A 26,139-nucleotide genomic window follows, 5' to 3' on the forward strand; every position below is an offset into this window, starting at 1 on the left:
GGTCCTGGGCTAAGTTATCTGCTCGGGTTTGCTCTCGGGAGCTTTTGTTCCCTGCAAGCTTTCCGTACAGCTTTGGAGGACGAGAGTGAAAATGGTGGCCTCCCAATCTCCGCCCTGGAGGAGCCGAGAACTCGGGGCCCTGCTCCTCAGTGAGCCCCCAGAGAAAAGCAGTCAGTCACTCCCGTCTCCCTGGTCTCTGGCCGCACTCCGTGCTCACCCGGCCTGTGACCAAGCGTTTCTATCTCTGGCACCCGACCCCGTGTGGAGTCTCCAAACCCAGCAGATCCCTGCGGTTCGCTCCCGTGCCGCTCCTCCTGAGGGAGGAAGGGGAGTCTCCCTGGATCTGTTGGGTCCCTGCTGGAGGAACAGTGGCCCGACTGTGCCACAGATCACGGTTTATGGCCACCCCGAGCTGAGAGCCTGCTCCTCGGCTCCGTCTCTGCAGCCGGCTTCCCTGCTTCGATACCTGGGAGCTCTGCCACACTCAGGCACCCCCGGTCTTTCTGTGACCCCGAGGGTCCTGAGACCACACTGTCCCAGCGAGAGTTCCATCGCCCGCTTAGCCACTGGAGTGACGTCCCTCAGCAGAGCCGACTTTTAAAAGTTCAGATTTTGTGCTCCATGGCTCTATCACTTGCTGGTAGCTGGATGATGGAGTCCCCCCCCCCCACTGTCTATCTTCCCGAATATCACCTCGCATTCACTTCTCTGCACGTCCTACCTTCCAGAAAGTGGTCGCTTTTCTGTTCAGAGAGTTGCTGCTATTCTTTTCTTCGATCTCCTGTTGAGTTTGTAGGTGTTCAGAATGGTTTGATAACTACCTAGCTGAATTCCTGGGACCAGGCGAAATTTGGGTCTACTCCTCTGCCATCTGGCTCGTAATACAGTACTTTTAAATATAAAAGCCTGATTACCTTAGCTTCAAAAAAAAAACTATTTTCATTACTTATTACTTCAAAAATGGCTAAGATGTTATCTGACCTAAGACTTTGTTCAGTATTTCAGATCTTTATTATCTTGTCATTCCCTAACTATAAAAATAGCACAGTCATTCTCAATAATATAGTACAGAGTACAAGATAACGCTGATACTTTAGGTCATGTGATAAGTTCTAAGAACACCACTATTTAATAGCTAAAAGAAAGAGTGTTAAGAACAACTTCCAGGAGAAGGGTAACAGAAAACTAAAGAATGAATACTTCCAAATAGGTGCCCACTGAGTTGATTTATATTTTTTTCCCTCAATAGGATTGTTAAAATGATTTTAAATAATCCAGCTATCTATCTATCTATCTATCTATCTATCTATCTATCTATGCGTATATGTGTAAATTATGGCAGTGCTGGCTAGGTTCTTAGTTTTATATGGAACTAGTTTCCAAATTGTACCAGATAATGGGAACTTTATATAATTAGCCTTATAACAATTTCAATGATATTAACATATAAAGCATTCACCTATATTTAAATGAAAATAAATACTTTCTTTACATCAATTTGGAAACATTCAAAATAGTTTCCTTCATTACAATCATTTCAATAAGCCACTTATTCTTACTGATGATATAAAAGAAAATCAAACTTACTTGCAGGTTAAGATGCGCACCAAATCATTTGGTTTATATAGTTCAATACACACAGCACAACTATCTCCATCAGGGCCAATTTCCTATGAGCAAATAGTTATTGTTACTCTGATGGATGAGAAAAGATACGTTAAACTACAGAGCAAGATCAGAAAATGTATGTACTTAAATTGCATAGATTCTTTCAATAAGCGATGTAAGATTTAGACCTGACTGGAATCTAAAAAAAGGTCAAACTTCTAGAAACAGAGTAGAAAAGTGGTTACCAGAGGCTGGAGGATGGGGAAAATAAGGAGTAGATGGTCAAAGTGTACAAACGTTCAGTTATAATACGAATAATGTCTGAGGATCTAATGTAAAACATTGTGACCACAGTTGATAACACTCTTATACAATTGAAATTTGAAGATCATTTAGACTTAAAAAAAGTAAAAGAATAAAGTCAACCAAAAGAGGAACAGTACAAAGAAGAACAGGTAGCATTTATTTAAGATGCCATTTGTACAAGTTCTATAGCTATGTTTTCCCATTTAAGAAAAAATTAAGGTAAAATTCACATGCAGTAAAATTCACTATTTTTAGTATACAGTTTTACAAGTGTGAACAAATATGCAGTGACTCAATCCTCACTGCAGTCAAGATATAGGATAGTTCTACGGCCCCAACAAATTCCTCTATACCCCTTTGTAGTTAACCTCTACTCTCACTCCCATCCTCTGGCAACCACTAATCTGTTTTCAGTTCCCATACTTTTTGCTTTTCCTGAATGTCATATAAATGGAATCATGCCTTTGCGTTTGGCTTCTTTCACTTAACCTAATACATTTAATACTCATCCACGATATTATGTGCATCAACAGGGTCTCTGCCGCCAACACAAACCCTTTTGTATTGCTAAATGGTATTCTATGATGTGGTTGAGCCACAGTTTGTTCATCCATTCACCATTTGAAGGACATCTGGGTTCTTTCCATTTTTGGTGATTATGAGTAAAGCTGCCATGAACAATTATGTACAAGTTTTTATGTAAATATGCTTTTTTCTTTTAGGTTAACTATCTAGTAGTTGAGATTGCTGGGTTCTTTGGAAAGTGTTATTTTTGACTTCACAAAGAACTGCCAAATTGTTTTCGAAACTGGCTATACATTACATTCTCACCAGCAAAACGTATAACAGTTCCAGCTGTTCCATATCTGGTCAGCTCTCCGGTATTGTCCGTTGTACTGGTTTTAGCTATTTTAATGAATGTGCTGTGGTATCTCATTGTGGTTTTAATTTGCACTTCCCTAATGACTAATGATGTTGAACATCTTTTTTATGTGCTTTTTTGTCATCCATATATTTTCTTTGGTAGATGCCTGTTTTGCCCCTTTTTCCCTATGCTGTTTGTTTTCTTACTACTGAGCTTTGAGAGTTCTTGATATAGTCTAGATACAGTCCCTTCTCAGATATGTGATTTGCAAATATTTTCTCCCAGTCTGTGGCTTGTCTTTTCATCTTCTTAACCATGTTAAAGAACAATAGTTCTTAATTTTGACAAAGTCAAATTTCTGTTGTTTTCTTTAATGGGCTTGGTTTTGCTGTCATATCTAAGTACTCTCTGCCTAACCCAAGTCTTGAAGATATTTTTCTCCAAAGTTTTCTTCTAAGAATTTCATAGCTCTAGGTTTTATATTTAGGTCTGTGACATATTTTGACTTAAATTTTATAGACAGTATGAAGTATGGATCGAGGTTCATGTTTTTTGCATAAGGATACCCAATCATTGCCTATGGAGGGCCAATAATTGACTACTCTTTTTCCATTTAATTGCCTGTGTACCTTTGTCAAAAATCAATTGGCCATATATGTGTGAGCCTATTTCTGAACTCTCTTCTGTTCCACTGATCTAAATGTCTATCCTTTCTTCAATACCACACTATAGTGACTACTGTATCTTTAAAATAATTCTGCAAATTAGGCAATATGAGTCATCCAAATTTGTTCTTCATTATAAAAATTGTTTTGGTTATTCTAGTTCTTTTGTTTTTCCATATAAACTTAGCATCAACCTGTCAATAAATACAAAGGATCCCACTAGGATTTACTTGGAACTGCATTGAATCTATAGATTAGTTGGGGGGTTCTGACATCTTGACAACAGTGAGTCTTCTGACCCATGAACATGGGCATATCTCTCCATTTATTTAGGTCTTCTTTGATTTCTTTCATTGGTGTTTTCCAGTTTTCAGCATACAGATCGTGTACATATTTTGCAAGATTTATACCTAAGTACTGAATGGTTCTGGTGCTATTATAAATGGTAATTTTTAATTCAATATGTTCCATAGCTATTTTTTGATACATGTTTTACACACCAGAGGTAGTTCTTAACTGTCCTAAATCTAAAAAAGGATGTTTAAGTAAAGTTGCACTAAGGCATTGTATTAGTTTCCTGGTTTGCTTTAAAAATGACCATAACTTTGTGGCTTAAAATAACACAGACTTATTCTCTTATTGTTCTAGAAATCAGAAGTCTAAAAGTCAATGTGTTGGCAGTGCTATGTTCCTTCTGGAAGCTTCAGGGGAGAATCCATTTCCTTGCCTTTTCTAGCTTCTAAGAGGCTGTCTGTATTCCTTGGCTCATGGCCCCTTTCTTGCATCACTATAACCTCTTACTTCCATTGCTAAATATTCTATTGCACTGCAGTCAAATATCCCTTTTCCTCCTTCTTATAACATCAAATGTGATTACATTTAGCACCCACCTGGATAATCCAGGATAATCTCCCCATCTCAAGATCCTTAACTTTCATCTGCAAAGCCCTTTCTGCCATAGAAGGTAATATCTACAGGTTCCAGGGATTAAAACCTAGATATCTATGGACCCAATGGCCATTATTCAGGCTACCTCCAGCATCATATAGATTAAAAAAGTCAGTAAGATTGATAAATTCCACTGAAAAGCATACTCTGGAATGACATTTAGTTTTAACGTTAACTTGGTAGCATTGCTTTAAAACAAACAGCATTTAAAAGTCAAATATGCACCTTGTCTCCTTGTTTCAGTGTACGTAGTTGAAGCCTCCCAATAGCTTTTTTAGCATCTGCCTTTAATTGTCTCTGTAATAGAAATAGCAGGTATTAGAAAAACTATTTTAAAAGGAATAGGATTAAAAAGGTAGAGAGGATTAATAAATATTTATCAGGTACAAGTCAATGTATAAGTGAATTTTTAAAGATATAATTTAATTAACCATAATAAATGACTTATTTATCTGCTATCAAGCAGAATTTTCAAATTACTAAACTTTTCACTTATGTTTCCCAATGTTCTTAAATAGCACCTTTGGGCTACAATGACAAATCTACTATTCCAAATGGATTCAGATGCTATGAATTTTCAAAGCAACTTTCCTATTTTCAGCCTTTGAGTATCTTAAAATGCATCTTTTCCCAATTTCTCTTTTGAATCGTGTCTTGTTTGGTAGATAGTGCACAGGATTTGGATTTAAATGGACTTAGATTCAAAATCTCTGTTTGTCACTTACTAAATGAATAATCCTGGACAGGTAATTAAATTGCTGAGCTTGTTTACTCACCTATTAAAATGAGGATAATACCAATCCATACAGTGTTATCTCGCATTAGGGGGAAAACTGCTGTTTATAACCACTACTGCCTTATTATAAGGAGGGTGGATTCTGAAAGTAATAAGCCTTTCTTGTTTCACTGAACATATATGTATATCAGTCCAGATATGAAAAAGCAAGCCCAAGGCTCATTTTGGGAATAAGGACTAAAATATGCATAACTGATCAGAAGTGAAGTTGGGCAATTCAAGATGGTGGCATAGGAAGATCCTGATCCTGATCCTCCCACAGACACAACAAATTAACATATGTAATAACTTCCTCTGAAAAAGAGCTAAAAACTGGATAAACAGAACCTCCATAACAAAGGATAAAAGAACAGCATCAAAATGGGTGAGAGAGGCAGAGACATAGTCTCACCAAAACCAAACAAACAAAACAAACCACCCCAGACACAGTGATCCACAATTGAGAGGGATCTCACAAATATGGAACTTTTCCCTAAGAAGCAAGGGGTTTGTGCTTCACATCAGGAACACCAGCCCCTACATCTTGCATAGGCGAGACAAACCCCCAAAATGCCTGGCTTTGAAAACCAACTGGGATTAGTTCCAGACGTATAGGGAACAGAGAATCCCCTCTCAAAAGGTTCATGCACAGATTCAATCACCACCAGACCCAGTACAAAAACACCAGTTTGAAGTGTCCGCCAGAGAGCCAGAAACTTGTTGGGACTCTACTGGGGAATGGAGACACTGGTAAGTGCCATTTTTGATAACTCATTCTAATTTGCTGATGCTGGTCCTGGCAGTGACAATTTGGAACTCTTCCTCTAGCCTGTTGGTGCTAGAGAGTACACCCCACTGAGGGCCCCACCCATCCCCAAGCCAGAGCTGTGGCCCCACCAAAGCAGGCAGGAATGCACAGCTCACACAGAGGTCATCCCTTGAGGGCCTGGTGCAGGTGGCCAGGAGCATAGCACTTCGGAGCTCTATGGGACATCTCTTACACAAGGCCGCTCCTTCAAGGCTGGGAGAGGTAGCTGATTTGCCTAATACATAGAAATAAGCATAGAACATCAGGCAAAATGAGAGGAATATGTTCCAAATGAAAGAACAAGGTCCAGAAAAGAATTTCAACTAAGAGGAACCCAAAGAGATCCACACCAAGAAACACCATAATTAAAAATGGTAAAAGTTAAAGAATTTTAAAAGCACCAAGAGAAATATAACTTGCTACTTATAGAGGAAAGCCCATAAGTCTACAGCAGATTTTTCACCAGAAACTTTCAGGCGAGAAGGGAGTGGTATGACATATTTAAGTGCTGGAGGTAAAAAAAAAAAAAAAAAAAAAAGTCCAAACAAGAATTCTCTACCAGCAATGTTATATTTCAGAATTGAAGGGGAGATTAAGAGGTTTGCAGATAAGTAAAAACTGAACAAGTTCATGACCATTAATTCAGCCTTACAAGAAATGTTAAAGGCACTTCTTTAAGCTAAAAAGATACAGCACTAATCAAATAACAAGAAAATTTTTACTTCTGTAAAAATTTCACTGGAAAAGGTAAATATATAGTAAAGATAGTGGATTAATCACTTATAAAGCAAGTATAAGATCAACAGCCATTAGTAGTAAATTTAACTAAGACTACAGTAATTATTTAAGGTTTGCATAAAACAAAAGATATAAAATGTGACATCAAAGATATAAAATGTGGGGGGGACTAAAAAGTTTTGGAATGTGTTCAAATTTAAGTTCCTATCAACTTAAAACCAATCATTATATACCCATTATGTTATATGTAAACATCATGGTAACCACAAGGCAAAAACCTTAGTAAATACACAAAATAAGAAAGAAATTGAAATCTTTAACACTAAAGAAAGCCATTAAACCACAAGGGAAGAGAAAGAGAGGAAGGAAGGAAGAGAAGAAACTACCAAAAAATCCAGAAAACAAGTAACAAAATGGCAGTAAGTACATGCCTATCAATAATTACTTTAAATGTAAATGGACTAGATTCTCCAATCAAAAGGCACAGAGTAGGTAAACGGATTAAAAAAAAAAAAAAAAGACCCAACTTGATGCTGCCTACAAGAGACTCACTTCAGAAGTAAAGATACAGAGTCTGAAAGTGAAAGGATAGAGAAAGATATTCCATGCAAACAGAAACAAAAAGAAAGATGGTGTAGCTATACTCATAGCAGATAAAACAGACTTTAAAACAAAGATTGTAATAAAGGACAAAGAAGGGCATTACATAATGATAAAGTTGTCAATCTAGCTAGAGGATATAACATTTACAAATATACATACACCCATCACAGAAGGACCAGCATATATAAAGCAAATATTAACAGACCTACAGGGAGAAATTGACAGCAATACAATAATGGTAGGGGACTTTAACAACCCATTTACATCATTGGATAGATCATCCAGACAGAAAATCAATAAAGACACATCAGCCTTAAACAGCACATCAGATCAGATGGGCTTGATAGGTATATATAGAACATTCCATTCAAACACAGTGGAATATACATTCTTCTCAAGTGCATCTGAAACAGTCTCCAGGATAGATCACATGTTATGGCACAAAACAAGTCTCAAGTTCAAGAAGACTGAAATCACATCAAGTATCTTTTCCAAACATGCTGGTAGAAGACTAGAAATCAATTAAAGAAAAGTGGAAAAAAGACACAAAAATGTAGAAATGAAACATGCTACTAAACAACCATTGAGTCACTGAAAAAAATCAAAGAGGAAATAAAAAAAATATCTAGAGACAAATGAAAACAGAAATACAACATACCAAAAACCTATGTGATGCAATAAAAGCACCTCTATGAGGGAAATTCGTAGTAGTATAGGCCTACTTCAAGAAACAAGAAAAATCTCAAACAAATAACTTTACACCTTAAAGGAAATAATAAAGATCACAGTGGAAATAAGTGAAACAAAGACTAAAAAGACAGTAGAAAAGATCAATAAAACTAAGAGCTGGTTCTCTGAAAAGAGAAACAAAATTGATAAACCTTTCGCTACACTAACCAAGGAAAAAAGAGAGAGGTTCAAGTAAATAAAATCAGAAATGAAAGAGAATTTATAACTGGTACCACAGAAATACAAGGGTCATAAGAAATTACTACAATTATATGCCAACAAGTTGGACAACCTAGAAGAAATGGATAAATTACAAGTAACACACAACCTTCCAAGTCTGATTATGAAGAAATAGAAAATCTGAATAGACTGATTTCTAGTAAGGAGATTCAATCAGTAATGAAAAACTTCCCAACAAACAAAAACCCAGGGCCAGATGGTTTCACTGGGTGAACTCGACCAAACATCCAAAGGATATTTAATACCTTTGCTTCTCAAACTCTTCCAAAAATTGAAGAGGAAGGAACATTTCCAAACTCATTTTACAAGGCCAGCATTACCCTGATGCCAAAACCAGACAAGGACACCACATAGAAAATTACAGGCCAATATCTTTGAGGAACACAGCTGCAAAAATTCTCAACAAAAATCCTCAACAAAACATTAAAAGGATAACTAAGCACAATCAAGTAGGACTTATTTCAGGGATACAAGGATGGTTCAACATCTGCAAATCAATCAACCTGATACACCACATTAATAAAACGAAGGAAAAAAATCATATCATCATCTTAGTAGATGCAGAAAAAGCACTGACAAAATTCAACATCGTTTATGATAAAAACTCTCAACAAAGTGGGTATAGAAGGAATATACCTCAACATAATAAAGGCTATATATGACAAACACACAGCTAACATCATATTCAATGGTGAAAAAACTGAAAGTTTTTCCTCTAAGATAAGAAACAAGACAAGGATGCCCACTCTTATCACTTTTATTCAACATAGTATTAGATGTGCTAACCACAGCAATAAGGTAAGAAAATGGAATAAAACACATCCAAATAGAAAGGAAGAAGTAAAACTGCAGATGACATGATACTATATATATAAAACCCTGAAGTTTCCACCAAAAAAATGTTAGAATAAATGAATTCAGTAAAGTTATAGAATATAAAATCAATATACAGAAATCTGTTATATTTCCATACACTAATAATGAACTATCATAAAGAGAAATTAAGAAAGCAATGTCATTTACAATTGCATCAATAACAATAAAATAGCTAGGAATAAATTTAACCAAGTAGGTGAAAAACCTGTACACTGAAAACCTAAGATGAAAGAAGCTGAAGACGACACAAATAAAAGGAAAGATATCCCATGCTCATGGATTGGAAGAATTAATATTGCTAAAATGACCATACAACCTAAAGCAATCTACAATGCAATCCCTATCAAAATTCCAATGGCATTTTTCACAGAAAGAGAATAATTCTAAAATTTGTATGGAACCACAAAAGATCCCAAATAACCAGGGCAATCTTGAGAAAGAAGAACAAACCTGGAGTATCATGCTCCCAGATTTCAAACTATACTACAAAGCTATACGGTAATCAAAACAGTATGGCATTGGCATAAAGACAGACACAGATCAATAGAACAGAATTTAGAGCCCAGGAATAAATCCACACATATACAGACAATTAATTTATGACAAAGGAGCCAAGAATATACAATGGAGAAAGGACATTCTCTTCAATAAATGGTGCTCGGAGAAAACTCGACAGCTATATGTAAAAGAATAGAAACTAGGCCACTATCTTATACCATACACAAATTAAAATAGATTAAAGACTTGAGTGTAAGACCTGAAACCATAAAATTCCAAAAGAAAACATAGGCAGTAAGCTCCTTGACAGGGGTCTTGGTGACATATTTGTGGATCTGACTCCAAAGGCAAGGAAAACAAAAGCAAAAATAAACCAACGGGACTACATCAAACTAAAAAGCTTCTGCACAGCAAAGGAAATCACCATCAAAATGAAAAGGTAACCTACTCAATGGGAGAAGATACCTGCAAATCATATATCTGATAAGGGGCTAATAGCCAAAATACAGAAAAAACTCTTACAATTCAACAATAAAAAACCAAACAACCCAATTTAATAAGGGGACAAAAGGTCTGAATAGACGTTTTTCCAAAGAAGACATACCGATGGCCAACAGGCACATGAAAGATATTCAACATCACTAAGTATTAGGAAAACGCAAATCAAAACTACAATGAAATACCACCTCACACCTGTTAGAATGGCTATTATCAAAAAGATAAGAAGTAACTAATGTTAGATAGGATGTTAGAATGTAAGCTGGCACAGCCACTAGGAAAACAGTATGAAGGTTCCTCAAAAAATTAAGAATAGGGACACCTGGGTGGCTCAGTCAGTTGAGTGCCCAACTCTTGGTTTTGGCTCAGGTCAGGATCTCAGGGTCAGAGATTGAGCCCTATGTCAGGCTCCACGCTCAGTGTGGAGTAGGCTTGAGATTCTCTCTCTCCCTCTCCCCCTTCCCCCCACTCTCTCTCTACAGTAAAATAAATCTTTAAAAAATTAAGAATAGATCTATCATATGATCTAGCTGTTCTACTTCTGGGTATTTATCAAAAGAACACAAAATCACTAATTCAAAAAGATACATGCACCCTATCTTCATTGCCACATTATTTACAATAGCCAAGATATGGAAACAATCTAAATATCCATCAGATGAATGGATAAAGAGTATGTGGTACACACAGACACACAGACACACACACACACACACACAGAGGAATACTATTCAGCCATAAAGAATGAAATCTTGTCACTTATGATAAGATGGATGGACCTTGAGAATATTATGCTAAGTGAAATAAGTCAGGCAGAGAAAGACAAATACCCTATGATCTCACTTATAGGTGGAATCCAGGAAAAAACAAAAATAATATAAAAACAAACTCATAGATACAAAGAACAAATTGATGGTTACCAGAGGGGAAGGGGTTGGACAAAATGGGTACAGGGGGTCAAATGAATGGTGATGGATGATAACTAGACTTTTGGTAGTGATCATTTTGTAGTGCATACAGATGTCATATTATGTTGTGCACCTAAAATTTAATGTTATATATCATTTTTACCTCAATAATAGTACAAGAAGTGAAGCTGGGGTTTAGGAGGAAATCTAAGAGGTAAGGGCAAGGTGAGAAAGAATCAATGAAAGACTGTCCCTCTTTGTGGGGTGAAGTGGCCAAATGGAAAAAAATCCCAGGTGGTGTGAGATATTTAGTGTTGATTTAAAATTATTTGTAATGCTGCAAATAAATCCTTCCTTCCCTTTCAGTTAATATCTATCACACACACAAATGCCTCAAGTGAATATAATATATGTGTAAATTGAAGAAAAGGCCAGCTTTCACACTTGGGCGGACGCTGCTTGGCATAGAGAAGCATGTGCAGCATGGCAAGATGATTAGCAAATCTCCTATTTTGTAGTGTAAAATGAACTTAGTAGAAATTCAGCAAACAGTAGGCACTCAGAACCAGAGGTCACTGTGACTATGTACCTCCATCCCCAGCAGGAAAACTCCCAACTGACATGAAGAATATGTGAAAATTAGAGATAATATAAAGTATCTAGCATCATGTCTGGCATATAGCAGACACTCAAAATGTTTATTAAATGAACATATAAACTACTATTCATCAATAAGCATAACAGGTTCTTGTAACATGTTTATACACATCTGTAGCAAATATACTTTGGAAGGGAATAATCCATGAGTATAGGTATATGAGGAAATTCTTTAATGCCCAAACCTGCCTCCTATATAAGATGTCATTTTGTGTAAAGATTTGGCTTAATGCCAAGGAGATTACTAGCCAAACTATTTCTTTGCTGTCTCAGGAACCCCAGAAACTTCTTAGATTGTTACCTGACGAGCAGAAATAGCTGAACAGAAAGTTAATAGGAAGGGCTAGCTAGTCCTTTGAAGGAAGGATGCTAATTGAGACCCTTTCACTCCCACTTTGGGACTTAATTGTGAGTTAACTCAAAAGGGCAATTCAGGGGCACCTGGGTGGCTCAGTCGGTTAAGCGTCTGCCTTCAGCTTGGGTCATGATCTCAGGGTCCTGGGATCAAGCCCAGCATCACGTTGGGCTCTCCACTCAGCAGGGAATCTGCTTCTCCCTCCCACTCTCCCTCTGTGCTCTTTCTCTCAAAAAAATAAAATCTTAAGAAAAGGGCAATTCAATGATGGTACTTTATTTTATGCACACGTTTTCTGTTCTGTTACTTGCATCATAAGTAAATAATAGAGGGACAATAAAAGGAAGCACACTTAGGATCTTTAGAGCTGGAAGAACTCTTAGAATTCACCTGGCCTGATATCTAATCTGATGGATAAGAAAACTGATGCCTACAGTGGAAGACGTAAAATCAAAATCACAGAGTTGGTAAGTGTCAGTCCCACTAAAGCCTAGAGTTAAGTGTTCCTTCCCCTAATATCAAGGTAGCATCTTTTCTTTCTTTTTCTTTTTCTTTTTTTACTGTGGCTTGCAGCAGGAAGCTAGTACTACTTCTTTATATTTATGTAGTTATTTTATAATTTAAAATTATTTTTGATGTCTATTACCTCATTTAATCCTAACAACCCCCTGAAGGAGATATTATTCCCATTTTAGAGATGAGCAAATGGAGGTTTGGATAAGTTAAATAACTCATCCAAAAGGGCACACAGCCTCGAAATGACAGAGCTGTTACTGGGACTCTGCTCTTCATATTTCAAGATTCCATTACAATACATCTGTAATTCGGCTATCTTTTGAAGTTTTTCCAACTCCTGGATTCTATGATCTGTGAAATTGTGGCCAGTCCTTATAGTGAATAACCAGTATGCCTAAGGGTCCTGGCCCTGGCCTAGACTTCCACACATCAGTATTTTCTTTTCACATAGATCATGAGCTATTTAGAAACCTATTGTGAAAACTGCAAATGGTTTAAAAAAAAAAAAAAAAAAAGGAGCCAAGAAGAAAAACAGGAAAAGAAAAAAATGTGGTTGATGGTAAGTCTCTGACAATCATTTTGCACTTTGTCTTTAGAGCACGTCTGATTTAAACAAACTGTGTGACATAATTGGGGAACTGTACTCACAAGGAGGTGATACATCTCTAGTGTATTTACTTGAGTCTATGTAGTCTGATTTCTCATTCTAAAATATTCAATTCAACACAATATAAATGCTTGAGTCTCCAGTGCTAGTGCTTATTAATTTATTAGGAATGACTGTGAAATATATAACTTTGTTTAATTATATGCAAGACTAATGCAAATTTTTTTTAAAAGATTTTTATTTATTTGTTTAACACAGAGAGAGAGAGCACAAGTAGGCAGAGCAGCAGACAGAGGGAGAGGGAGAAGCAGGCTCTCCGCCGAGCAGGGAGCCCGATGTGGGGCTCGATCCCAGGACCCTGGGATCATGACCTGAGCCGAAGGCAGCCGCTTAACGATTGAGCCACCCAGGAGCCCCAAGACTAATGCAAATTTGAGGGATGGGCTCAAAGGCAAGCTCAAAATGTAATGTCCAAATCTACGCTTATGAGAATGGAACTCACATTAAGACCAATGCTAAAAAAAAAAAGCAAGGAGGATATAAAAACACGGCAAAATCCAGGATGCCAGAAGATCCTAGGCAAGGGACTTGATTTTGAAGGATCTCTAAAAGACTTGCATCATAGTATAAACCAATGTTTAACAAAGCAGCTTTGGAATTAAAAAAAAAAACAAGCCCTTTAAAAGGAAATTCAGGTAATTCCAGTAACTCCTACTGAATTTTATAAAGAAAAGGAAAACCATTTTCTTTAAATATGGATGTGAGACACATGATTTTGGTAAGAAGCACAAACTGTGTTTTTAGAGCTTAAATGAAGATCACTCACAAAACTGCCATTAGTACTCAAAACAGTTCACTGTCACACTGATAGCAAGAGTTCCCAGATGCATTCACTCCTCTAAAAACTGAAATACAAGAGAACATTAAGATTAAGCAGTTTATATTAAATACATATGTTTGGATATATTACTTAAATCAAACTTCTGGGTGCCCAAATATGCCTCCACATTTAAAGAAAATGTGTCCCAAATCAAACTGTAATTTGTATTTTATTCCTTAAAAACATAACTTCAGGGACGCCTGGGTGGCTCAGTTGGTTAAGCGTCTGCCTTCGGCTCAGGTCATGATCCCAGGGTCCTGGGATCGAGTCCCGCATCGGGCTCCCCGCTCCGCGGGGAGCCTGCTTCTCCCTCTGCCTCTGTCTCTCTCTCTGTCTCTCATGAATAAATAAATAAAATCTTTAAAAAAAATAAAAAAACAAAAACAAAAAAAAACATAACTTCAAGCATATATCTAGTTTGTTACACAAATTACACTGGACACTTTTCCGGTGCCTTTCCACCATTTCAGAATTCCCTCCTACCTTATAAGTTCCAATAGCATATTGTTTCTACCTCTTTTTGTAGAAGTATTTATTTGAGAGAGAGAGCGTGCACAAGTGGGGGGAGGGGCAGAGGGAGTGAGAGAGAGAGAGAGATGGATAAGCAGACTCCCTGCTGAGGGACCCTGGGATCATGACGCGAGCCAAAGGCAGACGCTTGACTGACTGAGCTACCCAGTCACCCCTCTACCTCTTATCATATTTTGTAATTGCACTATTCATGTGTCTCTCTCTCCTACTAGATTGCAAGTAGCTGCAGGACTGGGCCTTAAACATTTTTTTTTAATTTCCCATAGAGCCTAGTAATTGCTCAAAGAATAGCTTCTGAATTTAGAAATCAAAACAGATTTTCATGATTTTCTCATCCAAGTCACAGCTGTACTCATTAAAAGCCTCTATTCCACAAAAACTGGGGAAAGAAAGGCTTAGGGAACAGGTATTGGCCCCCACCATGGTCAGGTTCAACCCTAAGCTTTTTTACATGTGTCATCTTGTTTAATCATTAACAACCTTATGGAATAGGTATTTTAATATCCAAGGTTTATAGACAAGAAAAGGTTCAGAAGCTTGACTAAAGTCCAGGCAGCTGGTTAGTTGCAGAGTTGTGATTCAATTCAAGTCCAGGTTCTATCTGGCTTTAAAGCCCATGATCTCTCCACTATAGTACACTGCCTCCATTGTGTAATAGCAAAGAAGCCTTTAAAAGGCTTCACATTCCTTGTGAAGAAGATAAATGAAAGAATTAAGAAAAAAAACAAAAACCTCAAAGTCAGCTATTATCCAATCTTCAAATCCTTCCTAAATTCGCTACTTACTGTGATTTGGGGGAACTCTTTTAAGCAAGTATTTTATACCAACAGACTCTCCCTGCCTCCTCTCCAATCCAAAGAGATACCTGGTCTAAGAATATTTGGCAACAGACTTGAAGACTAATTCAAAAAAGCTTGGTGGTCGGCCAATTTTCTTAACAGAAGCTTAATGTCATTACTCTGTTCAAAAGCTGTGATCATTCTAGTCATTGAAGAAATCTCGGCTATATAGTTTTCTTAGTTCTGAGTGAGACTTTATTTGGGCTGAAAATGAAAAGTCAAGCCAATTCTTATCCTATATTACAATGTTCAATTTTTAAATTATAAACTCAAAGATATTCTACTTAGTTTATTTGTGTATTTACATCTAATAAGTAAAATAAATGTTCCAGGCTGGTGATTTGTCAGCCTGGTTTTTGGTCCCAAGGCATTCAGCTTTTAGCATAACTGAAACCCACATGAATAACACTAGGCATGTAGTCAAACCTAATTACTTGATGGGGGGCAGGGTATGCAAAAGCAAGAAAGGAGGGTGGATATAAGCAAACCAGATTTTCTTGCTTTAAGTCATCACTTCTTTTAAAATGAAAATTTTCATAAAGGTTTGACTCAGAATTTATAGAACAGAATCAAGACTTATGGTAACAGGATTCTGTCCCTCAGATCTATTCCTGTGAACAAAATCAATGTCTGAGTCATGTGGCTGTTCAGATATACGAGAAATGAAAGAAATCTTTTTTTTCCCAATAAAAACCTATGCATATTTTAATGAAGGATTCCTAAAGGAAAGAAGAGGTACAGGCTATAAAACAGTTTCCCATAAGTCTATGGAACTATGGAGATGGGGATAAATAGAGGAGTACAGACTACTTGCCTGAAGGTGATCACACTGTGAACAGTGTGAGGAAATGCACTATAAGGAAGAGCAGTGAGGGAAAGGGGAATTTGACCCAGTAGATAAGTTATGACTCAGATTATTGCATTTTTCAAAAAAGACAATCAAAACCTTTAGAATTAGTGATGTAAATGTAAGATTAGAGTAACTGAATATACAAAAATCTTGAGACCCATTGTAAGAGCTTCCTTTTGTTCAGTGAGAGTCAGCGAAAGACTATAAAACTAGGTCCTACTAAGAGAATAATTTATTTAATCTACTCTTCTTATCTAAGAGCCAAAATAATGGTTTTGTAAAAGGCTCCAATAAGTCTCAAATTTGAGCAGGAACAGATACATACGTCTGCATACACCCACCACAAATGTGTATATTGACATTGGTAGATATGCAGACACCTGATAAGTCTTCCAGTTAATTTCATGTACTAGTGAAGAAAACCTAATGTAACCAGAACTATTTCAGATATTATTAGTCATGCTTTAAGTTCAAGGACAAATTTTAAGATATTAACGTAGCTTAGTTTTTCCTCATGTGAGACCACAAAGAGTGCTATCTTTTTGGCAGCAAACTACAAAGACATGTGTGGCGTATCTTTGCCCAGGGAACCAATTTGAGTCTCAGGGTCTGAGGCTCAGATGGGTGGCTGGTCACTAGATAATCCTGCTAGCAACTCGCCATACTGCCTGAAACTCAGGACCCCAACAATGAAAATAGGTGCATATCATCAATCTCGACTATAGTGCCAAGCACGCATGACAAGCTGGTACAACATGGTCCATTGCTCCAGGTGTGTATAACAAAATCATCAATAACTAACATAAAAAACACTTTGAGGGCCACATTGCCAAAGGCCAATCATCGTTCCCTTGGAGACTGGTAAGGAGTAAGCAACTAGATCTACTGTGCTACCTTTCATCACAATCCATCCCCTATCTCTCTTTTTCTTTTAAAGTAGTCTTTTTTTTAAGTAGGTTCCACACCCAGCATGGAGCCCAACATGGGGCCTGAACTCATGACCCCTGAGATCAAGACCTGAGCTGAGATTAAGAGTCCGACCCTTAACCAACTGAGCCACTCTGGTGCCCCCCACCCCCATCTCTTGATCAAGGTCTTTTTAACAACAAAATAGTCATAGTTATTTGGACTTCTGCAGTCAGTACAGCATTTATACATAAGGTGCAATAAGAACAACATAAGCATACCTAATACTTGCAGAAGCCAATGAAGGGCATAAATAGGCTTCTTTTAATCTGTAAGACCATTTCAAACATCTTTATATTGATGTACCAGTTTAATTATCTGTTTACTTCCTTGTTCTATGACTACTTGAACTTTGTGATAAAACTGTATAGAGCCATTTAATATGGTAATGGAACTAAATCTAATTCTTCCTCAGGCCAATCACTCTCCATTGGTATCATATTCTTTGGAGGTTTTAGTTCGGTTTCCCAATACATTTGACTATCACGTGATTTATTTATATAAGATAGTTGAATTTTGCCAACAATACTAGAATTACACCATATCACAATATGGCTAGGATACAGTTTGGTTTGGTTACAAAATAAATCAGGAAGTACCACAGAAGTGGTTATTAAACCTTCCTAGAATTGTTCTTTGCCCACATACTAGATATTATTATGGACAAGTGTTATCACCAGTGAGGATGATTCTGTCATTTCTAGGTTCCATGTTAGCTGAGGACAAAACAAATCACTTGGCTCAAACCACACTATTATATAGTTATAGGTTCTCACTGACTATTGTGCAGGAAGGCCATCTCCCTCCCATGAAGAATACATGGGTATCATTCAATATTATTCCTACTAGCTCGTCTTATTTTGGTCCATCCCTTTGGTCAAGGTAAGTTAGAGATCAGCAATGTAAGTTACAATTTCACTCAAAATAATTCCACAAGGTTGGGGATCTGCATGTGTCTCAAAGATGTTCTCCCTGAGCTTCCATAGCTAAAAATGGGAGGCTGTTACTACATGGGTCCTTGGGCCTCCATTTGCAGTAAAATAGTTAACAGACCCTGTTGTGTCAGAAACATGCTCTTTCCCAGTGTTGAGTGCTAGCACTCTCTAGCATTATGTACTGGGTCTGTATGACCATATTATCAAGGCTTTACCCTCTTTCCAAGAGGATTCCCATTTTTTCCCTCCTGGCAGATGATTCCTTCCAATGCCTAATTTCAAAGAATAAATTCTTTTCTTCTGAAAGTCACTCTTCAAAAGTTAATTCAGCTTCTTCCATTATACCTAGGCCAGCTTCTATTTCACCTAGAGCCCTCTTTTATTTCACTAGCCAATGTTTAATCCAACACATGCCTTGTTGCCACTGAGTATTAACTGCTTAAGTACAGTTAGGATTCATGCACCACACACCAAAATTCTGGGTGTCTCATGCCAGAATCAAGTTATAGTGGTCACTCACAAATTCATTAGTTTGAGCACACCAAAAGGTTTTCCATAATCTTCGTGGTCTCAGGTTAGGGTTGTTCCCAGTGTGGACACAAATCCACCATGTAATGCCTGACACGTTATTTTCATTCACAGCCCATTGATACTTTTCAGTTGTTTAAAAGCTTTCTATGCACAGAAACAGGGATGATATGTATTCTCACACATCGTACTATGACATCTCAGGCATGTGGCCACTATGTGCTGCCCATTATATTTGGGCTCTTGGTCATCAAAATTTATGATTACGCATTTATCAGTTTGCCTGACATTATATACTATGCATTATAATAGTTCAGAGGGAAGACATTCCTGAATATTCTAATGAATTCCTCATATTCTAATGAATTCCTCATATTCTAATGAAGGCAAGTTTCCATAACTCAGTTTCGTTACCATTTCTACCTGTAAAATGGGAATAATGCGGTTAAGTATTTAGTGATAGTTATAACCATCATGTATATCAAGCTCTACCTTTTAAAAATAAATAGGAGGGGTGCCTGGGTGGCTCAGTTGGTTAAGTGACTGCCTTCGGCTCAGGTCATGATCCCAGGGTCCTGGGATCAAACCCCGCATTGGGATCCCTGCTCCACGGGAAGCCTGCTTCTCCCTCTCCCACTCCCCCTGCTTGTGTTCCCTCTCTCACTGTGTCTCTCTCTGTCAAATAAAAATAAATAAATAAGTAAATAAATAAATAGGAAGTCAGGAAAACTGAACAACATGTAAATGACATTGTGACACCTTCAAATATTAATAAGCAAAAGGGATTACCAGTCATATATGTAATCCTTTAGTCACCAAAGGATACACAGAAACAGCCCACTAAGTAGTGAAAGAAGCCCTTTCCAAAGCCTTCTCTAAAAGGTGGGAAGTTTTAATGCTATTCTTTTTTTTAAAGATTTTATTTATTTATTTGAAAGGGAGAGAGGGTGCGTGAGCGCGCGCGCACATGAGTGGGGGGAGGGGGAGAGGGAAGGGGAGAGGGAGAGAATCTCAAGCCGACTCTGCTGAGCACGGAGGCTGGCGCTGGTAGCTTGATCCCATGACCCTGAAATCATGACCTGAGCCAAAATCAAGAGTCATACACTTAACTGACTGAGCCACCCAGGCACCCTGTAATGCTATTCTTTACACAACTTAATTTTCATAAAATATATTATAAACTATGAAAATTACTTAAATGAATGATGAGACCAGAGTTAAATATTCAATGGAAGTTATGTGACACCAGTCAGTTCTTTATAAACTGTATTACTTTCTGATAGGGTTTAATGCCATGTTAACAGATTATAGCACTTAGAATTCAGAAATACATACCCCACCATGAACATATACAAACCAAACACTCTTGTCATTGTATCCATAACCTTTAATAGTCATACTGGATACCAATTTCTCTCCAACCTCAGAGATAAAAACAGCACAGTATATAAATGTCAAATATTAACACACTGTGAAACTACTGAATGGCTTGGCATAAGAATTTTAAACATCCTTTTGACCACAGCTAGTAACAGGCTGAACTTGCCACCAATGTGATAAGCTGCTTCTCTAAGGAGAGGAACAGAAGTCAATTAACTTTAAACATTGAGATAATCATCATTCATTATCATATACTGGTGTCTAATCTTTATGAAGGTTTTATAATAAGATTTCAATTTCTAATCTGTTCCTAAATTCAATTAACTTCAATATAGAAATCTTCACTGCTCCCCCACTCCCAAATAAATTGGGTTCACCTTTCCTTCTTGGAAAGAGGGTACATAAGTGGCCAGAATTTCATTGCCTCGGGAGGAACTTCTCAGTACATATAAAAATGTATTCCTGCCCTTACTATATGATCAGCTGAATGCATTAAATCCCTACTGAGCATTCTGGAGAAATAGCACCGCACTCTACTGTACTGAGACTACTCGAGAGGGGGAGGAGCTAAGAAATGATGATGGCTGGGACCAGGGTGGAAGCAATGGAAGTGGTAAGAAGTAAGTGGATTCTGGATATTTAATGAAGGTAGAACCAACGGGATTTGCTGATGGAAGTTATATGGGAAGTGAGAGGTAAAAGAGAAATAAAGGATAACTCCAAGATTTCTGGCCTGGGGTCAGGAGAAGTTCTTTTGAAAAGGGAAGCAATAATAGCATGTTTGTGTGTCCACAGTGACAGAAGACAGGGCAGAGGACATAGGATACAGACACAGATACATACAGATGAATAGCTGTGGCGGAAGCAAGGAGAAGTACTCTTTGGATCATTTCAATTTCCTCCGTGGAATAAGATCCAAACTACAAGCAGAGATTAAAGTTAGAGGAGGTGCTGGAGGTTTAAGGAGAAAGGAACGTGTATGATTAGTTACTTGCGAAAGCAGGGGGCGTGGCTCAGAAAACGTAGTATGATTGTTGGCAGCATTAAGGGCTCACTCCAAGTTTGTGGTCATAAATTTAAAGTGAGATTAGTCTGTACTGAGGTCAGTGTTTTTTCTGCTACTTCGAAGTGCAGGCACAGAGTAGGGAGGAAGTAGGATTTAACCAGGGTTGGATTTTGACAGCAAGTGTAACAAAGAGAGAGAAGGGCCAAAGGAACTGAAGATGTATACGTGGAAGTGACCATGGAAGTGAAGGTGGGGAAGGAGAGAAGTGAGGGTATCAAGGGGATGAGGGACAGTTTAAAAGTGCTAGGATCAATGGCACACAACCACAGGTAATTCCCTGGTTCAGTGATGCTTTTGTGTTTTTGCTCTACTAATTCTATACTTTGTACCTATTTATACATCAGTTGTTAAAATATGATATGATAGAAATTATGAATATGTGACCGGAGCCTAGCACTATATCATGTACCATCAGATCTGTAGACCTGCCTTCTCATGATATTCAGCCTAGTCTCTCTTCCCAGCCCTGACCCCACATGCAAATACACACATGCACAGACACACACATACATGTAAAATAACAGTGGTTACCTTTTGGTGGTGACTGCAGTTTTTTTGTTACATGGAGTTTGGGTGAAGGTTTTTTCTTTGTACTTTCTGATTTCTAAATTTTCTATATTGAGCACAAAATGCTTTGATAATTTAGAAAAAAAACTAAAAGAACATATGCATTTACACCCATATATAATTAAATGCTGGCTGTGCTCCCTAATGAGGTGTCAGAAGACTTAATCAAGCAGGATTAAGGCCATAGACAAATTACAGAAAATAAAACTTTTGAGAGGATGGAAGCTGGTATGCTTTAAAAACTATCAGTTTTCATAAAACATGCATGGATCACTGTCTAGCAAGTGAAATATATTAAAATGCATGACTCTGAAACCACAATTAAAAGAGTATTTTTGGGGCTCCTGGCTGTTTCAGTCAGTGGAGCATGTGACTCTTGATCTTGGGGTTGTGAGTTTGAGCCCCACGCTGGGTGTAGAGATTACTTAAAAATAAAATCTTTTTTAAAAAAGTGTTTTTAGATTGGAAGAAAGAACCACTGCAAACCTGTTTCCTGCTTTGAGCTCTTGCATTCCGTAATCTTCGAGCAGAATAAAAGATAAAATAGCCCACAGTTGCTGCCGTAATAATAAAAAAGGACACAGAAACGAAGAAAATTGAATAGTGATTCACCCAAGGGCCATGTTTTTTCCCTACTTCGATGACCATTGTTACTTGTATGCCTCTTTGAATAGATTGTAGAATTTTTGTGCCTTTCAGATTGCCAATCATGATTGCAACAATGTCTCCTGCACCTGTAAAAGAAAAGAATTCAGTTTTAGTTTTGGTAAAGCATTCTGAGTATAAAAATCCAATTGCTAAAGTGATTTTACAGTATTCCCAGTAAGACAATGGGAGGATACTCATTCATTCAATTAACGTACATTGGGCACCTACTATGCATATATGTTATAGGGGATATAAACATGCTGAGACTTGGTTACTGATCTTAAGGAACTCATAGTTTAGTAAGGAAGCTATGACATATAACAAATACCTCTCCTCTCTTCAGGTTAACCACCTATAATTCAACAGTATTGAGTTAAGGGCCAAATTTGCCTCTTACATGAAGGCTTTTTTTTTTTTTTTTAAAGATTTTATTTATTTATTTGACAGAGAGAGAGACAGCGAGAGAGGGAACACAAGCAGGGGGAGAGGGAGAGGGAGAAGCAGGCTTCCCGCAGAGCAGGGAGCCTGATGTGGGGCTCGATCCCAGGATCCTGAGATCATGACCTGAGCCGAAGGCAGAATCCCAACGACTGAGCCACCCAGGCGCCCCACATGAAGGCTTTCTTAAAGATAAATAGTCCCCCAGGGGCGCCTGGGTGGCTCAGTCGTTAAGCGTCTGCCTTCGGCTCAGGTCATGATCCCAGGGTCCTGGGATTGAGCCCCGCATCGGGCTCCCTGCTCGGCCAGGAGCCTGTTTCTCCCTCTCCCACTCCCCCTGCTTGTGTTCCCTCTCTAGCTGTCTCTCTCTCTCTCTGTCAAATAAATAAAATAAAATCTTTAAAAAAAAAAAAAAAGATAAATAGTCCCCCAGATGGTAAAGAAGAGGGCTTACATCCTAGGGAATCTGAGATTTGGGGAAGACAGAAATAATTAACTACATACTTTCCCAATTTATAAGGTGATAGACTGTCTCATGAGCTCACTACTAAAATGTATAAGAGGGCGCCTGGGTGGCTCAGTTGGTTAAGCGACTGCCTTCAGCTCAGGTCATGATCCCAGGGTCCTGGGATCGAGTCCCGCATCGGGCTCCCTGCTCTGTGGGGAGCCTGCTTCTCCCTCTCCCACTCCCCCTGCTTGTGTTCCCTCTCTCGCTGTGTCTCTCTCTGTCAAATAAATAAATAAAATCTTTTAAAAAAATAAATAAATAAAAATAAAATGTATAAGAATTTACATATCAGGAGTAGTAATCTGAGATGTTTACCAGCCCAAACATTCTATCTATCTATCTATCTATCTATCTATCTATCTATCTATCTATCTATCATCTATATATCTCCATGTGCCATTTTCCTATGTCCTCTAAAGCAATATAAAATTTGTCCAAGGTACTCTAAAGTTTTGCACGGACCTAATCAGGTTAGCAATGAATAGAGCATGTAAAATTAATAGTAACGTATGGTTCTATTCAACACCAACTAAGGTCAAGCCTGAAATTAGACTAACAGTCTAATAGTCTAAATCTTAGTCTAGAGGCTTAATCTCTTTAACACCTCCCTCTCCACCCCCAACTATATAAATCTTGTGAAAAAAATAAAGGACAAACATTATCTTTCCCGGTGTTGTGAGAACGTCAGATTACTCATGCCATTCCAATGCTTATCAAGGTTTATATTCCTTCTAATTTATATGACCTGAGACCAATAATCTTAAGCAAAAGAATAGAGTTCTTTGAATGTTAAGAGATTACCAACCAGAAAAACCTCCCGCCAATACTAGGTTAAGGTACTAATCTTGGTTAATGATCAAACTCCAATCTGGAATAAACACAACCCCACCCCCACCCACACAGTCGCCCGTGAGTGCGCGCGCGCACACACAAACACACACAGGACTCTAAAAGGCTTAATCTCTTTAACTAGACTTAACTACGTAATTTTCTCAATTTATAAGGTAATAGACTTTAGAATTTAAACACAAAAGTACATTACTGAAATAGTATTCATACTTTCAATGGGCAAATTACAAGTACAAACCTTAAATGACAATGTACATAGCAGAATTACTACCCGAGTAATCCCTTAAGTTTATGGTCCCTAGTGGCCAAAGTCTTCAATAGATCAAGATGATCTTATTTGAAGTTACTAATTCAAAAAACAGAGTCATGGGGTATTATTACAGATCCTTAAAGTTCTAAAGACACTTTTTAAAATATATATATATATGAGAGCCATTCAGTTAAAACCTTTTACAACTTTGCTAATTTGCCAATACTTAGTTTGGTAGATACTGACGACTTAGTCTCTTCTCATTCACATGAAGAAAATCTCGAAAGCAATGGGAAATGGAGGGGTCTGAAAAGCCTTTTGATATATCTTTTTCCTCTATTAGTATATGACCCAAATATCCCTTACAGATCTAGAGAATTGGCTATCTTGCAAGACGGCAGCTAATTTTTCTATTTATTTGGGAGTTTTACATTTCTAGCTTTGGCACTAAAAGCACAGATATTATTTCAATTCTCTTTTGTCATTATTTGTCTTTCCTCTACAAGCCATCTGTCAGGAAAATTTTGGGTTATAAAGATTTATTATATAACCCAGCATTTATTTCTGATAGCGCAACCTGTATAATCTTTGAAAAGTAGAGATAATTCTAAAAATCAAGCTTTAGAATTTAATTTTAAAGATTTCTTTTTAAATCACAGATGTGTCCTAAACTTTTTGACTAATAGAAATAAGTTTTAATTCTTTTAGAAGATATGAGGTGGGTGGCAGGGGTGGATGCTCAGGAACATATGGACCATTGTGGCCAGATGGCGATTAAAAAACAAAGAAAGTCAAGAAATGTACTTTGTCTACACATAGGGAACAATGCTGTGCTTCAGTTGCCCCAAATTCATATTCATACATGCTATATATAGTCCAAATATCTATTGAATTAGTTTTCTAATCATATACAAGACCTATTTCTAAATATTCTTATACATCTCCTCCTCCCCACACCTTTGCAACTATTTAAAAATTGCTCCCTCCTTCCCTTCCCAATCACAGTTATGGTATCACAACCCTCTGGTCATCCGGTGTTAATACTCAGAATCCCGTCTGAATACTCACTGCTAACCTAGTCAGTCACGTAGATGCTAATTCCTTGGTGTCTCCCATTATCAGATCCTTCCTTCCATTCCTGCTACCTATTTAATATAGGTCCTCCTAATTTCTTTGCCTGAACTCCTTCAGTAATCTCCTAACTTGTCACTCTATATCCCATATTTCCCTGTCCTTTAAAGTTTCATCAAAGTTTACCTTCCTGGTTGACTTTTGCCATCACTTGGTTGCATCATGCCTCCTTCTGGCTCTAAAGTCTTTCCTGACTCGTTGGCCTAGCATTTAAACACTTTTATGATCTGGTCCCAACTGACCTTTCCAGTTTGATATATCTCCACTACAACCCCATCTCATGAACACTCAGATCCAGGCACATGGCATAGGCTATTGTCATTCACTTTTTATAATTCTCCTTTTTGTTCATTCTGTTCCTTCAGACTAAAATTTCCTTTATCTGCTGACACTCCCCCCTTCTTCTCTGCCTGTGCATTACCCAAATCCCAGCTCAAATGCTGCCTCCTATATTCTTTTCCCAAGTTCCCAGAGAGAACGTAAATGTTCCCTCTTTGTTCCCTTGTCCCTTGGTTTTTAACCTTTGTCTAATACTTCATTTTCCTTTGCATTTCAATTGGCATGTTGTAGTCC

At 37.7% G+C, this 26,139-nt stretch overlaps 1 protein-coding gene across 3 annotated transcripts in view; it reads right to left on the bottom strand.

Annotated features, from left to right (window-relative positions):
• Positions 1–26,139, bottom strand: part of RNF128 (ring finger protein 128) — a 112,365-nt gene that overhangs the window by 16,048 nt on the left and 70,178 nt on the right. For 2 of the 3 annotated variants that reach the window (XM_021678156.2, XM_021678140.2), the window contains exons 2-4: positions 22,229–22,476; positions 4,618–4,689; positions 1,588–1,670 (exon numbers count right to left, since the gene is read on the bottom strand). In XM_021678156.2, coding sequence (XP_021533831.1) covers positions 1,588–1,670; positions 4,618–4,689; positions 22,229–22,476 — 403 coding nt within the window. The remainder of the gene's footprint in view (positions 1–1,587; positions 1,671–4,617; positions 4,690–22,228; positions 22,477–26,139) is intronic. The other variant, XM_021678145.1, reaches the window with a different exon arrangement.

Source organism: Neomonachus schauinslandi, chromosome X, assembly GCF_002201575.2.
Source record: "Neomonachus schauinslandi chromosome X, ASM220157v2, whole genome shotgun sequence".
NCBI lineage: Eukaryota > Metazoa > Chordata > Mammalia > Carnivora > Phocidae > Neomonachus > Neomonachus schauinslandi.